At 36.3% G+C, this 17,350-nt stretch overlaps 1 protein-coding gene across 4 annotated transcripts in view; it reads left to right on the forward strand.

Moving 5' to 3' along the window:
• Positions 1–17,350, forward strand: part of PDE10A (phosphodiesterase 10A) — a 146,008-nt gene that overhangs the window by 118,315 nt on the left and 10,343 nt on the right. For 2 of the 4 annotated variants that reach the window (XM_058167997.1, XM_058168001.1), the window contains exons 14-17: positions 1,715–1,857; positions 4,181–4,264; positions 10,387–10,482; positions 11,848–11,998. In XM_058167997.1, coding sequence (XP_058023980.1) covers positions 1,715–1,857; positions 4,181–4,264; positions 10,387–10,482; positions 11,848–11,998 — 474 coding nt within the window. The remainder of the gene's footprint in view (positions 1–1,714; positions 1,858–4,180; positions 4,265–10,386; positions 10,483–11,847; positions 11,999–17,350) is intronic. The other 2 variants (XM_058168010.1, XM_058168020.1) reach the window with 1 other exon arrangement.

Raw genomic sequence — 17,350 nt, forward strand, 5'->3', positions numbered from 1 at the left:
CTTTCATAATGCTTCTTAGCAATATTTTGATTTCATTCCACAAGTACACCCCTCTCTTTTTTTAAAAAAAAAATATTTTTTTATTTTGAATACAGATAATACAAACATAATATGTATAAATCTAAATACAAAAAAGAGGAAAAAATACAAATATTACTGTGCACAGATACCCTGGAGACCATTTCCCCCCTTATATTTCTTCTTCTATAACAACTAAAAGATATACAATATATTCCAAAGTACACCCCTATCAATGAGATCCAGGACTTCACACTAATTCCTGATATTCTTCATGCCAATGTGGGGTTGATGGTCAAGATCATATTGCAAAAGCTGTTTGGCTTTGTTCCTCTACTTTAGTTTGGCTTGCACTTGGCACATAAACTGTTTCACAATCATCCCTTAGCCATTTCTTTGCAATAACTGAGCTCTTCCATCTTCTTGTACCAATAATATAGTCAATTTGATTTCTGTGTACTCCATCTGGTAATGTTTTGGTTGCTGGAAGACTGTGTTATAACAACTAGAAATTAAGAAATCATCGGATTAACAGAAATTGGTAAACCATATCCTACTTCATTTCAGGTTTCTAGGCCATAATTTTCTCTGCAATATTTCCAACTTTGATGCTGCAATTTTCAATCACAAACAGCACATCCTGCTTTCAAATTCTGTTGGTTTTAGATTGACTTTAATTATAAAAACTGTCAACCTTTTCTTCTTTTGCATTGGTGGTTGGAGCATAAGCTTGGATAATTATTATATTAAGGGGTTGCCCATAAAGTCTAATTAATATTATTTGGTTATTGATTGCATTATAGCCAAGTATTGTTCCTAATGTGTCCTTCCAATGCTACACCCTTTTTATGCTACATCCTTCCTGACTATAAAAGCAGTGCCATTCCTTCTTTGATATTGTGTATTGAATGATGAACGGTATGATCTTCCGACTGAATGGATCCAAATTATGTCCACTTCAATTTGGTGATGCCTAGTATGTCAAGGAGTTGTTGGCTCATTTCATCTTTCACTGTGTTGACCTTTTCCATTGTTCATGCTTCTTGTATTCCATGAATCCATTATAATTTTGCTTTACAATTTCAGTTTTTCTTTTCCTTTACGGTAACATCAAGTACTAGGCTCCCAAATGCATTAATCTAGCCATGTCATAATCATGAAACATTCTCAGCTCTTTCTCAGTAACATGTTGAATATTGTCCAACCAGAGAGGCTTATCTACTAACACGACATCTTCAGTCACTTTATATTTTCTATTCATGTGACTTTACTGGGAGAATAATGGAGTGGTTTACACTGCCTTTTCCTATGCAGTATGAAATGGTGCATTGGTAATTCTCATTAAGTGTCACCCACTTCCAGCATCTTCCTATATTGCAGATCTCCAATGGTGCCTATTTGCTTTGGCTGGGCAATTCGGATGACCGTGCTGGAATTATATACTCTTAGTAGACATTCCTGGGATTGTTTAGTCATCCCTGTTAGAAACATGTCCCCACCATGATGGAGCAGTCCAGAAGGCTGTGAAAGGGAAGAAAAACAAAACAAATTATTTCCTGTTAAATTATGTCTGATTGCTCTTAAGAAACGGCATGTTTGGATAGGTGGAACTAACAAGAAATAACGTTTCAGTTTGAAACCCTTAAGAATTTTGTTCAAATAAGGGTTTACTTATTTCATTAAACCATTATTTCAGATGTATCACAGAATTCACCATTCAGAATGTATATATCGGGTAACAATGGAGAAGCTTTCATATCACAGTGTTTGTACAGCAGAAGAATGGAAAAATCTAATGGATTGCAAACTCCCACCACAACTCTGCAGAGACATTGAACAGTATGTTTTTATAGTATATTATTGATATTGACGTAAACCTTGATAAATATTGTGAATGTAGTAGATGCTATTGTTAAAGGCCCAAATATTTTAATATGGATGTCTTGAAATAGATTGCTGCGATCAATTAGGGAAGGAGATTGGATCATTATGGGGCAATTTAATCCTTTCCTCAAATCTTTTCCTAAGGAATATTCCTTCACACACATGAACACACACACACACAACTCAGACATACAATTGTCCTATTATTATTTCAAGTGGGTTGAAATATTCTATAAATAAGGGGACGCAGTGGCTCAGTGGCTAAGGCACTGAGCTTGTCGATCAGAAAGGTTGGCAGTTCGGCAGTTCGAATCCCTAGCACCGCATAACGGAGTGAGCTCCTGTTACTTGCCCCAGCTTCTGCCAACCTAGCAGTTCGAAAGCACGTAAAGAATGCAAGTAGAAAAATAGGGACCACCTTTGGTGGGAAGGTAACAGTGTTCCGTGAGCCTTTGGCGTTGAGTCATGCTGGCCACGTGACCACGGAGACATCTTTGGACAGCGCTGGCTCTTTGGCTTTGAAATGGAAATGAGCACCGCCCCCTAGAATCGGGGACGACTAGCACATATGTGCGAGGGGAACCTTTACCTTTACTTTATTCTATAAATATCAGTTTCACCTGTTTAGCTTCTTTTTCAGTATTGAGATTTCCTTTAAGTCTGTATCTCACTAAGAAATTAATGGCAAGGAAATTGTTGATAAGTACTTCACTGATTATTGTTATGATTGGCAGATAATTCCTCAAGTGTATGTTCTGATAAATATGCAGATGCTCAGATATGCTGGGAGTATCCCATGGTTCCATAATAACCATGATATGTTAATCATTTGTGTAAACAGTACAGTTGATTTCAGATCTCTGCAGCACATGATTATGTTTCTAATGCACCTGGGTATTATTATTAAGTTCAAGCAATGGGAATAGAACATCTGCTGTACACAAGAACAATACAGGGACAAATAGTATCCACACAATTGGCAGCTCTGTCGTGCTGATCCTTAATGTGAGGTTATGGATATTGAGATTACAAAATATAACTGAATAACAAGATAAAATATAATGTGAAATGTGTGGATTACATTATTTCATTTTACATTGTTAATGACACATTTACTATTTGTTATCACCTAAATATGGTACACATTTGTTATAATCAAAAGTATATTTTATTATAATTGATTATTGATTATGTATAATGAAGTCAGTGTCAGTCCTTAGTGGCCATCTAGATAGATATTGTTCAGGTTGATCTGTCTCCAACTTTGTCCTTCTGGATTTCAGACAATGCACACATTACTACTGTAACTGAGTCCATCTGTCTTGTGCTGGTTGTTTTCTTCTCTTTCTTTCCACCTTTCCCACATTAAAGACTTCTCCAAAGAAAAGAAGTATTTGCACTTTAACTGAGAACTCTGGATTAACTAGTTTGATAATTGTTTTCTTGATTATTCATTATAATCAAGATAATGATTTATTATAATTATTCATTATCATTACCATAATTTATTCTAATTAAATATTCTGATTTCTAAATATTTATTCATCAGACTTTAATGCAGCTTTTCTTTTTCAAAGTTTTCTTTACAATTTTTGGTGGGATACTCCATAATGGTTTTTCCTTGTGGGTAGTAGATGGTTCTTTAAGTTCTTTTAGGCGTTGTAAAGCAGGGGTCTCCAACCTTGGCAACTTTAAGACTTGTGGACTTCAACTCCCAGAATTCCTCAGCCAGCTTTGCCAAGGTTGGAGACCCCTGTTGTAAAGAATACAATTTTCTCTATTCAGCTAAGGAATTTAGAATAAACAGGGCAATTGCATATATTGTCAGGGCACTTACATATATTTAATTGGATCTAAGACAGATTGATAATGTGCCTGATGGGAGTGGACTTCTTCATCCCTTCCAGTCATAGTCTGAAAATAGTACATAAATTATTTGGGAGATTGGGGATAGATGCTATGGAAGTGCCCCTCTTTGAAGTGCCAATATTCTCTTTTCCCACACAAATGGTCTCATTCATTAAGTTCTAGCAATCCATTTTTGTTTTGTTTTATAAAGGACTAAATTCATTAATGCATGAGATGTTACATATTTCTGCATATTTTTGTTAGAAGCCAGTATGAATCAAATATGCATGATTTCTACTTGAGAGACGGGACTTTTTTAATGTTGAAAAGAAGAAACTCTGATCAATGAAACCAGCTTTGTATATTTATACTTTTAGCAAATGTGAAAGTAATTTTATTTCTCCTAATTTTATATTTCTTATTTTAACAGATTTCATTTTGACATTGGTCCTTATGAAGATTTTTGGCCAGCAATTTTCATCTATATGATTCATCAAAGTTGTGGAGTAGGCTGGTATGATCTCTCTTTTAAACTTACATTTTAAAACTATTTTTAAAGAAATATTTGTATTAGCTTTTGGAGCTCTAATGTTATTTGATTTGGGCATAAAGGATCAGAAAATTCTATTTCCAGTTCTACTTTATCATACCTATTCTATAAATTCTATTCTATAAAACGGTAAATTCTGTTTTTCTCTCAGAAAACAGTTTATCTTCAATTCTGAAAAATCTTATATCAAGTTGTGTTTTTAGTTCAGAGGAGTGACTGGATTAAGAATTATTTTCATGTAGAGGCAATGACTAAAGTACATTAGATAAGATGACTTGAGTTATGTATAGCTTCTTGTGTAGTTGAATTAGTTTGAATTGTTTTTTTGGGGGAGGGACTACATTGCTGTGCACCAAAGCTTCTGTCACCTAAATGAAGAATTCAATTGCCAAGCTGATGGCCATGGTGTTTTTGGCTGATGGAAGCTCTGGTTCAAAACCTCAGGAAGACTTTATGTTGGGAAAGTCAGGTACAGTAGCTCAGTCCACTGGGATGTAAATGTGTTGGATGAATTCTTGAGTAACTTCCCCCCTGGGGCTGCAGAGTGTGTCTATTCTTGTGTGTCCCATTGTGCTACTGACATTGGCAACTGGGAGGTTTATGGTCAGAATTCTGTAATCTAGACCTAGAAAATGGATGAAGAATAATTAAGATTAACAAGGAGACACACCTTTGGATTGACAAACATGAGTGAGAAAAGTAGCATATGGGCTATAAAGACTAATCAGTAATAAATCTAGGGCCTTTGGAAAAAAGGATAATAGTTCTACTGCTGAGGTTCTCAATGATATTTTATGTTGAAAGTGGAGGAGCCTACCTTTTCTCTATTTTTCTCAAAGATGGAAGAATAAAGACAAACATCAAGGTCAGAAAAAAATGCACTTACAAATTCAGAGATGTCCAGTTGCACTTTTAGTGATATGGTTGGGCACATTCTTGATTTTCCCAGTAGATGCTGTATATGTTCAAAGTATTGGGTATTTATAGGCAGGGAAAGAAAGCTGCAGTGCTGAAATGTCACCATAAAAATAACTGGTCATAGTGATTTTATATACATAAAAGTCGATCAATAGATTGCAAAGCATGCAATCAAGTTTATCCTAAATGTTATACATTTAAACACATTAGACATGATCCAGCAGTTCAAGATCATGTTTGGGAACTCTGATACACACATGGATGGATTTCTGAACTAGAGGTGTAAAAATGCTCCTAACGTGTTTTGAAGAGGTGCAGAGAAAAATTATATTTCCCCCTGATGATTTGGAGAAAAACAGAAATCTTTGAAGATCTATTAATTATATTTTAAGTTTATTTCTCTAAGAAATGAAATGCATTATGTCTATATTAGTACATAAAAGCATCATTTTATTGTATCTGACGCTTAAAGATACACCTTTGTACAGCCCAAAGCAATGGCTGTATAAAGTGATACCTTTTAATGAATTAAAAATCGACTTTCTGCTTGTGGAAGCATTTTCAACCTGGTAGATATCTGTTAGTAGAATGAAAGTGTTTTTCACATATCAGACCTTGTCCATTCAGATTCCCAATTGTATTCCATGATGATCTGAAGGTTCTCCCAATCTGTGGGAGCAGATTCTAATGTAGCAGAGAGGTCAATGGAGAAAGGAGAAACCAGCTGAAATTACTATATTCCCTTTCTCTTAAATTAATGAAGGGTCAAACACTCTTCTGAAAACACACGTTTACAGCTGGTTCTTCTTCACTATTTATGTACATCACATTTCCAGATTTCCTATTCCTACACAGATATCCATGACATCCTAGAGCTGAGCTCTGTTTTTGTATGGCCAGAGAGATGTTTTCACACAGTGCACGTCCATAAGATTTACTATTACTTACTAGTTCCTTTTGAGTTCCATTGCTACATCAGGGAAGCTTCCTAGTCTTGAATGGGGAATGTGTTCTTAGAATTGAAAACAACATTTTCAAATTCAAAACTTCATTTTGAATGCAGACTAACATATTTCTTTTTTTATTTTTTTTATTAAAGAGATATTTTACAAAGTAAAAACAATATAAAATTAAAGAAAAAAACAAAGAAAAATAAAACACCATATTTTTGACCACACTGTAGATGAGATTCTGTCCAGTTTGGATGCTAGCATATTTGCTGTGGAGCTGATTCTTTCTGCTTTGACTTTATCTTTTTATTATAAATGTTTTTAATGATCACCATAGCTTATTATAAAGTGATCTCTTTTTTTCCAAAAGGATAATGTAGGATTGTATGCAATAACTCGCAAGTGGTTACCTTAGCCAAGATATTGTTTTACCTATAATTTTCTTACCTGGATTTCCCAAACTCATCATATGCTGCCTATGGTTGTTCTGTGCTTCCATTTCTACTTTATGCCTGCCCCATCTCTGGTAAGCATGATGTGCAGGCATTCTGATCCCAAGAGATAAAGGTACATTGGATCTGGTGTGTACACACTCACTGTACCTGTCAGTGGCATCTTTTTTTAAAAAAAAACACACCATCTTTTCTTGGTTCCACATGGTAACTCTCCAACCTGTGTTCATGTATTGGTCCATATGGATCTGTAGCTTGGCAGTTTAGTCTAGTTTAATTTAGTTTAGTTTAGTTTAGTTTAGTATATTGTCATTGCACATGGTACAATGAAATTAAATGCCGTTTTCAGTGTACATTATAACTATAAAAATAAAAACACAAACATACATCCTTTACATTCTATATAATTGAAATTGAAAATCCGATATTGCACTATACTGTAAAATTCAATATGGTTATTGCCCTGGGATAGAAGCTGTTTTTCAGCCTATTCGTTCTTGTTTTTATTATCCTGTACCCTGTGCCAGATGGTAATAGTTCAAAAAAAGGTTAGGATGCTTGATTGGACTTTCCATGTTATGGAGAGGCTGGTTATTGGCCTGCAGTTGAACTGTGCTATTTACTTGTGGGGAGGTTTTATGCTCAACACAGTCCTTCCTTGTATTGGCCAGTTCAGGTGGCAACCTTCATGTTCTTGACCGACTGCTGGATCTCTATTACTGTATTGGTATCATGTATTGCTGATCATGTGCCCATGAAGTATCTTTCCTGCTTCAAATCCAACTACTAAACATGTATCTGTATCACATGTGGGTCAAGAACACCAGTAGCTCATAGGTAGAACAGTTGCTCAAGACTCAGGATCTAGACAGACTAATCTATGCACAGCTTGAATTGACTACAAGAAAGCCTACGACTCAATGCCATACACACGAATGCAAAATCGTGCATTGCTACACACTATGCAAAATCAATAGGACACTAAGAACCTTCTTCAAGAACTTAGTGGAACCATAGAAGACAACACTGGAACTCAGTTCAAGACAGCATTGAGGCACCAATCATAGCAGCACAAGAACAGGCACTAAGCACCAGATAAAAGCAGGGGTTTTTCATACTGGGCAGGACCTAAGGCAGGGGTGTCAAACACGTGGCTCATAGGGCAGATTTGGCGCATGCAGGCCATGCCCACCCCAACTCCACAAATGCAAAAACAATCCCGCTATATCATGACATGGTCCAAGATGCAATCGGGTTTGACATCCCTAACCTAAAGTATAGACTCTGCAGAGAAGCCTCAGCGACAATGCAATAAATAGCGGTAGGGCGTAAGATGAATACATGCTAAATGACACAATCAAGTAGCTGGAATTGTGTACAGGAACATCTGCACAGTGCGTAGGCTAGCTAGACCCTCCGAAATCCTGATGGGAGATTCCACAAAAAGTCACGGAAAATAATAGGGCTAAGTTTCTGTGGAACTTGACAGATCCAGAGGGACAGGCAGTTACTAACCAATCAACCAGACATTGTAGTCGTAGATAAGGAGCAGAGGATAATGATCTTGATTGATATAACTGTGCCAAATAACAGCAACAACAGGAAGGAGTATGAGACACTGGAGAAGTACCAAGGCCTGAAGGAGATTATATCTCTATCTCTCTATCTCTGTCTCTCTGTTTCTGTCTCTGTCTCTGTCTCTCTCTCTCTGTCTCTGTCTCTGTCTCTCTCTCTCCTCCTTCCTCTCTTATCTATCTATCTATCTATCTATCTATCTATCTATCTATCTATCTATCTATCTATCTATCCATCCATCCATCCATCCATCCATCCATCGATCCATCCATCCATCCATCTATCATATATATTAATTGCACATTCACATATATGCAGTGCTTATTAATAAAGACTAGATGTTCTTAAATAGTGACTTAAATTTCAAATGCCCTATAAAGGAGTAACCAGAATTAAAACAATATGCTAAAATATTGCCTTAAAAGGCTTTTATATTGAAAATATTTCTACTTTGTAAAAAAAACCCTCCAAATTTCCATTTTTTTTAAATTAGGAAAATGGGAAAAAACAAATCAAGAATATTCTGCCATCCCTCCCTGTTTTCCCCCAGGCTTTCATATCTCTAGTATAAGCAAGAATTGCTCCATTTATTCAGAATCAGGAGAAATGAAGTGAATGGAACAATTCCAGCTTGTGCAGATCTCCATTTGTGCTTCAGAACCCTGCAGAGCTTTTGATTGAGAGTTATTTTAAAAGGGTCTTCAGCTCCCCCATATTTTTTTGATAGTATGGATATATATATACTTCTGTTACTATGTCTTCAGTGCTTATAATCAGAAAAATATAAGAGGTAGTTTTTTGCATAAATCTTACTCTACCTGACAGAAAGCAGATGTGGTCTCTGAGAGGCATGTAATTATCAAGGGTTTCTGTCTAAATAGAGCCCATTGGGACTGAGTCTATAGATAGGTTGCACAGATTGAATTATTTCTGCAAGTAGAAATGTTTTTGTATTAGCATTTTTAATTAAACTGAGGATATTGAGAATGAATGTCTCAATAGGGCAGGAGCTTATTATACATATGGGACTTTTAAAAAAAAATGTTCAGAACCAACCATAGTAGTTGGGTTGGTGCATAGAGGGAGGTGCATAGAGAAAAAGATTCTTCTTTAGCCCAGATCTGTCCCTGTAGCCACATTACACAAACCTCCACCTCTAATTTGCTCTTTCTATCCAAGAACAAACAATATTTGAAATAGAATTTTGATCTGCAGTCAGTTTAAAAAAAAAAATTATAGAGAAACTTTTAGGAAACCCATACTTATATAAGAACTGATGAAACGATCAATTCACACCCTCTGTTTTGAGAAAACTGGGATCCCCATTGAAGTCCCCTGATTTTGAAAGCTATGGTCTATGAATTTCTGAACTGGAAGAGGAGATATTATAATACCCCAATCCGTCTAATTTTTGAAATTATTATCATCAGTAAAACTTATCTATCAGGAAATAATCATACTCTTGGAATTCTTTTCCTGTTTATTTTGGAAAGCCTCAGGGCTCTACTTATGAATATCTTCGAAGAAATTAACTTCATTGAAAATATTCAGATGTTTTCCAACATACCATATTAGAATGAATTTATAAACAACCCCATCTGAAAAGACAGCTACTTAGGGGATTATCATTTTAGCCTATATATCTATAATAAAAGCTCATTTTCTCCTTGAATACATTTATATAAATATTTAATGACGTTTATATGGGGATTTTGCTTTTTTTTTTTTTTTTTTTTGAATGCAGGCATTTAGTTTCTGCACTTTAATTTTCTGTACTTTAAATCAGTATACATTTTTAAAAATAATGTGACTTTTACTGTCAGAAAGACTATAATTTGACCAAAAGGGCTATAGATTCAAAGGTATAATTCTAGTTTTTGCTTACTCTGTTAAAAATTTCAGCTTTGATTTAAATGAACATTAAAGTAACCTCTGTTGGTTAATGTAAGCATGCATCCTTGGAAATAAATTCTAGTGACGTCAGAAGATGTCTAAATGCATTTAATTGAGGAATTAGCTATATAAATAGCAATAACATTACCACACACTTAAAATTATTTGAAAAGATTAAACAAACCAAGTTTTAGCTTTGATTTGTAAAATGTGTTCAATTCTTAGTTTGAATTGTAAGCATAGTGGCAAGGCAGTTCTCTTTCCTGCGATGTAAGTCTGCCCCATTTTGCACATGCAGGATGAACAGAAGTCGAAAGGCTAACAAGAGAGAAGATGGCAGTGCTATGATGTCAGCATTGAGCCTTTATATGGAGTCTGATATTATGGAGGAAGGGTAATTAGAGATTTTAGCCTGGACACAGCTTTGAAGAGATGCAGTATGTGTGTGTACATGTGTCTGTGGGTGGCTGGGTGGGGGAAATGTGAAAATACGATTGGCTGTAGGAACCAAATTCTTGAAAAGTAGGGCTCAATCTAGCATTATTACTTGTGACTATCTCTTAAAATGCTTACTCTAAAAAAAGAAGAAAAGAAAAAAGGAGTTACTTTCTTTCCCAGGGTTCAAATTCCAGGGTTATAATTGAAAGCTCTGTGGGACTCTGACATGGACATGCAGTTCTGCTGTTCCATTCTCAAAATATTTCAGTGGCACGTGAAAAACATTATTCTGTGTAACAAGAAAAAAACGGGTTTGTCTTTATTTCCATATCTCTCGTACATGTGCACTGATATTATTTGCGAGTAAAAAGTATATGTTTGCTTCTTTGGAAAACTAGAGCAAGCATATGACTTCTGTAACAGAATCATCAGTGCTTGGAATACTTTACCTGACTCTGTGGTCTCTTCTCATAATCCTAAAAGCTTTAACCAAAAACTCTACTATTGACCTCACCCCATTCCTAAGAGGACCATAAGGGGCGTGCATAAGCGCACAAACGTGCCTACCGTTCCTGTCCTATTGTTTTTCTTTTCTTCTATACCTTTATATACTTTCTGTATGATAGTTACATATATTGTTGTGACAAAATAAAAAAAATTAAAAAAAATAAAATAAGCATACACAGGCACATTTCAAGTAGATACAGATGGCAAAGTAAAGCATAGGTTTTCAAAACTTCCTTTGTCTTTCATTAGTCCATCTCCCACAAAGATATAAAAACCAGCCTATTATCATTATACAAACAAAATAACAGAGGTGCAAGTTTATTTCCTTGCCTTTTTTTTTAATGTAGCATCCAATGTCTCCTTATCTGTTGATTTGCTGGCTAGTTAGACATTACTCAGCATGACCTAATCTCTGCTATAAAAGTGGCATTTTAAGAGAAACCTGCCATAATTTTTTTCAGTCAAATGAAGAATGCAAGAAAAATTATTTCACGGAAGAATGGAGAACTTATATTTTGCATAATACGTACCTGAATCATATGAATATATATATAGTTATCATTGTGTTTTGGGTGGAAACTTCTGAATTTATGCTTGAATATGCCTCTGCTTCTTTCAGTATAACTTCTTGCCTTGTGCTTGCAGTACAATGGAACTTAATTGGCCCAACTGCTGAGAAAATAAATCCATTAAAAAATCATTTTTTTGTAAAGTTATACTGAAATATATTTTTTAATGAAGTAAGTAGAATTTTGATTGAAAGTATTCTTTTCCTTCTGAATGCTTTATCCAATTCCTTTTTTTTTCTTTCAAGTTTTGATATGGAAAAACTATGTCGTTTCACGATGTCTGTAAAGAAGAACTATCGTCGAGTGCCCTATCACAACTGGAAACATGCCATCACAGTTGTACATTGCATGTATGTTATTCTTCAGCACAACCAGAAGACTTTCACAGACTTAGAAGTAAGTGTAGATTTCCCCCACCCCTCACAATATCAAATACGAACCAGAAGTAAAGGCTGCAGAAACCACTTTGAAAACAAGGCAATTTTATTTCAGGCCAGATTTGCTTTTTACAGGATCTGGCTGTAGAAGAATCCCCACCACAATTTCCCCAAACAAATTTTTTGCTCCAAGTTTGAAGACTTCAACTCCCAGAGTTCCTCAGCCAGCTTTAACTCTGGGAGTTAAAGTCCACAAGTCTTAAAAGAGCCAAGTTTGCAGATCCCTGTTTTAGGGCAATGTTTTCTCATGCAATGCTCTCTACATTGGGCTCCCCTTGAAGAGCACCGGGAGACTTCAACTGGTACAGAATGCGGCTGCGCGGGGGTTAGAGGGAGCGTCTCGGAGCTTCCATATAACACCTCTCCTACGCAAGCTGCACTGGTTGCCGGTGGTCTTCCACGTGTAATTCAAGGTGTTGGTGATCATCTTTAAAGCGCTCCATGGCATAGGACCAGGTTACTTACGGGACCGCCTACTGCCGCCAATAGCCTCCCATCGACCTGTGCGCTCCCAGGGAGGGTCTCCTCGGGGTGCCGTCAGCTAAACAATGTCGGCTGGTGGCCCCCAGGGGAAGAGCCTTCTCTGTTGGGGCACCTACCCTATGGAACCAACTGCCTCTGGGGCTATGCCTTCTTCCCGACCTCCGGGCCTTTAAGCGCGAGCTCAAGACTTTTTTGTTTCAATGAGCAGGGTTGGCCTAAGAGTAATTTTTAATTGAGTGGTTTTATTTCTTGTTATTTTAATATTCGGCCTTATGGTTTCAGATTTTTAAATTTCAAATATTGTGTTTCAATTTTTGTATATGTCTTTTTAACTTGGCTGTAAACCGCCCTGAGTCTTCGGAGAAGGGCGGTATAGAAATGTAAATAATAAATAAATAAATAAATGTAGGGCAACCTGCCGCCAAGACTTGCTTTGGACAGTGTGGCTTTTATTTTTACTTCTGTGACAATTGTCCAAGTCAGAGTTCTGACACTGTCTTGTCCTTATAAACCAGATCGGATTTACAGGGTTAGTCTGTTTTGCTTCAGAGTAACAACCGTAATACTCTGAAACAACCCATTTTATTTGGGCTTTATGTTGACACATTTCTGATATAAATGAAACTGAGCCACGGTGATGCAGTGGTTAGAATGCAGTACTCTGCCCACCGCCAGGATTCAATCCTGACCAGCTCAAGGTTGACTCAGTCTTCCATTCTTCCGAGGTCGATAATATTAAGACCCAGATCATTGGACACAATATGGTGATTCTGTAAGCCACTCAGAGAGTACTGTAAAGCATTAAGGGATGGTATATAAGTTTAAGTGCTATTGCTATTGCTATTGTAAAATAGAAAATAGAGTCCAATGGATATCTTTGTAAAAAAATAAGTATCCTATCTACAGCATATTTGCTCAACTAGATAAAAGATTAAGAAATGTATAGAATGAGTGGTTTGGAATAATAAAGAATAACAGCACCAAATTAAGATTAACAGTTGAAACCTTTAATTTTTTTTTACAAGAGAAACAATTATGAAATTGAGTTTTAGAAATGAATCAACTCTATGAAAGACTGATCTATGATTGTGGGGTCCTTAGTGCTCTCTGTGCTTGGTGGTTTTCTTGCAGGCATTTCATTACCAAACTAGGTAACATCATCAGTGTTAATGAAGTGTGACTATTAACCAAGAAAGACAGGGTATGGTTTTGTTTCTAATGATATTTCAAACAATATGGAAAATACCCTAACAGTTTTTAAGTATTATTCTTTGGAAATGGAGGAAAACATATGAAGTATAAACTCTCTTAGTTTCAGATGTCAAACTTAGATTATTAACTGCACTTCTGTATTCATCCATTGGGAGAATCTTATATGAAATTAATATTGATGTAAGGATGTTTGTAGTAGGAGATATCGTTAAGAATTGAAAGATATTTTACATCATAATTCCTAGACATAATTAATTGTATTTTTTTCCTTCCTAATCTTTGTGCAAAGTAAAAGTAGACCTTGTTTGTTTATTATTCGTTCAGGATACCAGGTTGTTTGCCATAGATCAGAATCTTGTGCCTACTTTCTCTTATAATCTTTCTCTGTCTCCCCTCCCTCTTTGACAAAATGTTACCAATTTTGTCTATTATTCTGTGTTTTTGGAAATAAGCTTTGTTTTTGCAATATTACCCCAGTTTCAATTGCAGTTTACTTTTCCCTACTCACTTTCCCTGGGTTGCAGTAGAGAAAATGGATTGGTTGACTTCGAAATCCCAGCAGCCAATGCCAGATTTCCAGGGATTGGAATGCTGCATTTGTCTTTTCAGAAAAACACTGTGCTGGTGAAGGACATGCTTCATTGGATAGTTACTCTATTTTATTCACCCAAGAGACAGACTAAATGGCTTTAATGAAAAGGAATTAATTCAGCTGCCTTCAGAAGAAATAATAATTATGAAATGTTATGTTTTATTACTACACTTCTCGTCTGGATTATTTCAATGCTCTCTACATGGGGCTACCCCTGAAGTGCACTCGGAGGCTTCAGTTAGTCCAGAATGCAGCTGTGCGGGTGATTGAGGGAGCCACACGTTGCTCCCGGGTAACACCGCTCCTGCGCAGTCTGCACTGGCTACCTGTGGTCTTTCGGGTGCGCTTCAAGGTGTTGGTTACCACCTTTAAAGCGCTCCATGGCTTAGGACCCGGGTACTTACGGGACCGCCTGCTGTTACCTTATGCCTCCCACCGACCTGTACGCTCACACAGAGAAGGTCTTCTTAGGGTGCCGTCCGCCAAGCAATGTCGGCTGGCGGCCCCCAGGGGAAGGGCCTTCTCTGTTGGAGCACCCACCCTCTGGAACGAACTTCCCCCTGGTTTGCGTCAATTACCTGACCTTCGGACCTTTCGCCATGAATTGAAAACGTACCTGTTTATCCAAGCGGGACTGGCTTAATTTTTTAAATTTTTCGAATTTTAATAATTTTAACTGGGGTATTTTATTTATGGGTCAAATTTGACGGTTTTAATTTTCGGCCATTTATAGAATAGGTTATTTTAACTGTGGTTTTAATTTGTATATTGTACTGTTTTAATCTGGCTGTACACCACCCTGAGTCCTTCGAGAGAAGGGCGGTATAAAAATCTAAATAATAAATAAAATAAAAAATAAATAAATACACTGAATTAGCACAGTTCTCAGAGTAGAATTGCAAATTACCGGTATATTACAGGACTTCACTTGTCCCATTAGAAGATCTTTTGTTCTCAGCCACAGCCAGTTATTTGAGATGGTGCACAGGAAGCTGCATTCCTCTATTCATGCAGTTTTTGCCCATTCCTTTCTGGCATATCAGTGCTAATCCTCAAAGTATTCAATGAACTTTAGTTTAGAGTTGTTGTTGAATTGGAGAACTGGGGTTAACAGGTTAAGAACAAGTCAGGATATTAAATCAACTTCTCTGTTCATTGATGACTTTCTGTTTACTGTGGCACATTAAGAAAGAGGAGCACATGAATAATGATAAAGAATAAAGAATATTGGACAAAAATACATACTTGGTTAAAAAAAGTGTTAAAACTGCATATAGATTATAAGACAGAAATATTTTTTTAAGGTATAATACCAGAAAAGTATGATAAAGGAAATTTGTAGTTAATACTACATGTTTTTTTAGATATAGTCATTCCATCTTCTCCATTCCACTGTCTAGTTCTCTTGTGAACAGTCTTTCAAATATGCTGAAATTCTTGCCATTTCTGCCAGGTTAGCAACTTTTAATATCCATTCATCAATCGTAGGCAAATGTTCCTTCTTCCAATACTGTGCTACCAATAGTCTGGCTGCTTTTAGCGATCAAAATTCAATTAGGAAATATACCTTATAGTCCGTATTTGTATATCCATCAGATAAACATCATCCTTTTAGTTTATTTAAATCTAACATTTAACTCCAATTCATTCCCATATTAACATTGTATTCTAAACATTTTCTAAACAATCTTGACATATATAATTCCAACATTTAAGTTAATAAGCATTTTCTAAATCCCTAACCAGTTACTTTTTCTTAACAATAAAGTTCCAGTTATATGTCTTACTCTTAGTTAATCAAATAATACTAAAGTTACATCTCCAACTTATATCCAAAATTATTAACAATTAAACCGTATGTAAACAAATAACATTGTCACAATCACATCTCCAACCTTTAAATTATTATTTTAACTTTCTTCTTTTATTATATTCAAAAAAGAAAAAAATTCCCTTTCCCATAGACAGAAACACCCTAAATACTACATGTTTTGAAAGCAGCCAGGATTGTATTTGCACAGTACTGGAAAAAATGAGGAAACACCAAGAGAAGATGTAATTAAAAAAAAAAATAGATTGTGCAGCAATGGACAGACTGACATTAAAGATAAAAGAAAAAGAAGATGCAGACTATTTTTGAACATGGGATTTGTTTTATAAATGGTTGGCTAATAAAGGTAGAAATTAGGAGCTGGAAAAGTATTATTATGTAAGCAAATTGACCCAGACAATGCACTGTTCATAAAGCTCTCATATATGTTAAAGTATAAATAAACTGTTTTTTAAAAAAAAGAATAAAGAAGTAACATGAAGATCTAACCGAACAAATTTATTATTCAATCAACTTATACAAATAGTTGTTGGTTAACAATCATTCATCCAGCAACCATAAGAGCTGTGATAGCTCAGTGGTTAGAATGCAGTACTGCTGCTGACTGCCGGCTGACTGCAATTTGGCAGTTCGAGTCTCACCAGGCTCAAGGTTGACCTATCCTTCCATCCTTCTGAGGTGGGTAGAATGAGGACCCAGATTGTTGGAGTCAATATGTTGACTTTGTAAACTGCTTAGAGAGGGCTGTAAAGCACTATGAAGCGGTATACAAGTCTAAGTGCTATTGCTATTGCTACTTGAAGTTATAATGGCACTGAATAAGTGGTGTTTATGACTGGTCCTTGAAGTACCAGCCATTCCAGCTCCCTAGTGCTGATATGATCATGATCTAAGTGCTTAGCAATCGGGTCATGCTTATGATAGTTGCAGCATCCCGCAATATACACTCACACGGCTGCAGACTGTGAGATTCCAGGGATCTCCATAGCATGTGTGTCCCTACAGAATACCCTCCTGCCTGCATACTCTCCCTCCTCTGGCAGCAGCCACCTGTGTGCCTCACCTGTATTGCAGCAGTCACTTTTGCACCTGCTTCTGGGTCTCTTGGGACTTGCAACTTCCTGCCAGTTTCTATTTGTTTGAAGCCAGGAGGAGTGGTGAGGAGGTTCTCGCTTAATGACCCATGATCCTCA

Source organism: Ahaetulla prasina, chromosome 1, assembly GCF_028640845.1.
Source record: "Ahaetulla prasina isolate Xishuangbanna chromosome 1, ASM2864084v1, whole genome shotgun sequence".
NCBI lineage: Eukaryota > Metazoa > Chordata > Lepidosauria > Squamata > Colubridae > Ahaetulla > Ahaetulla prasina.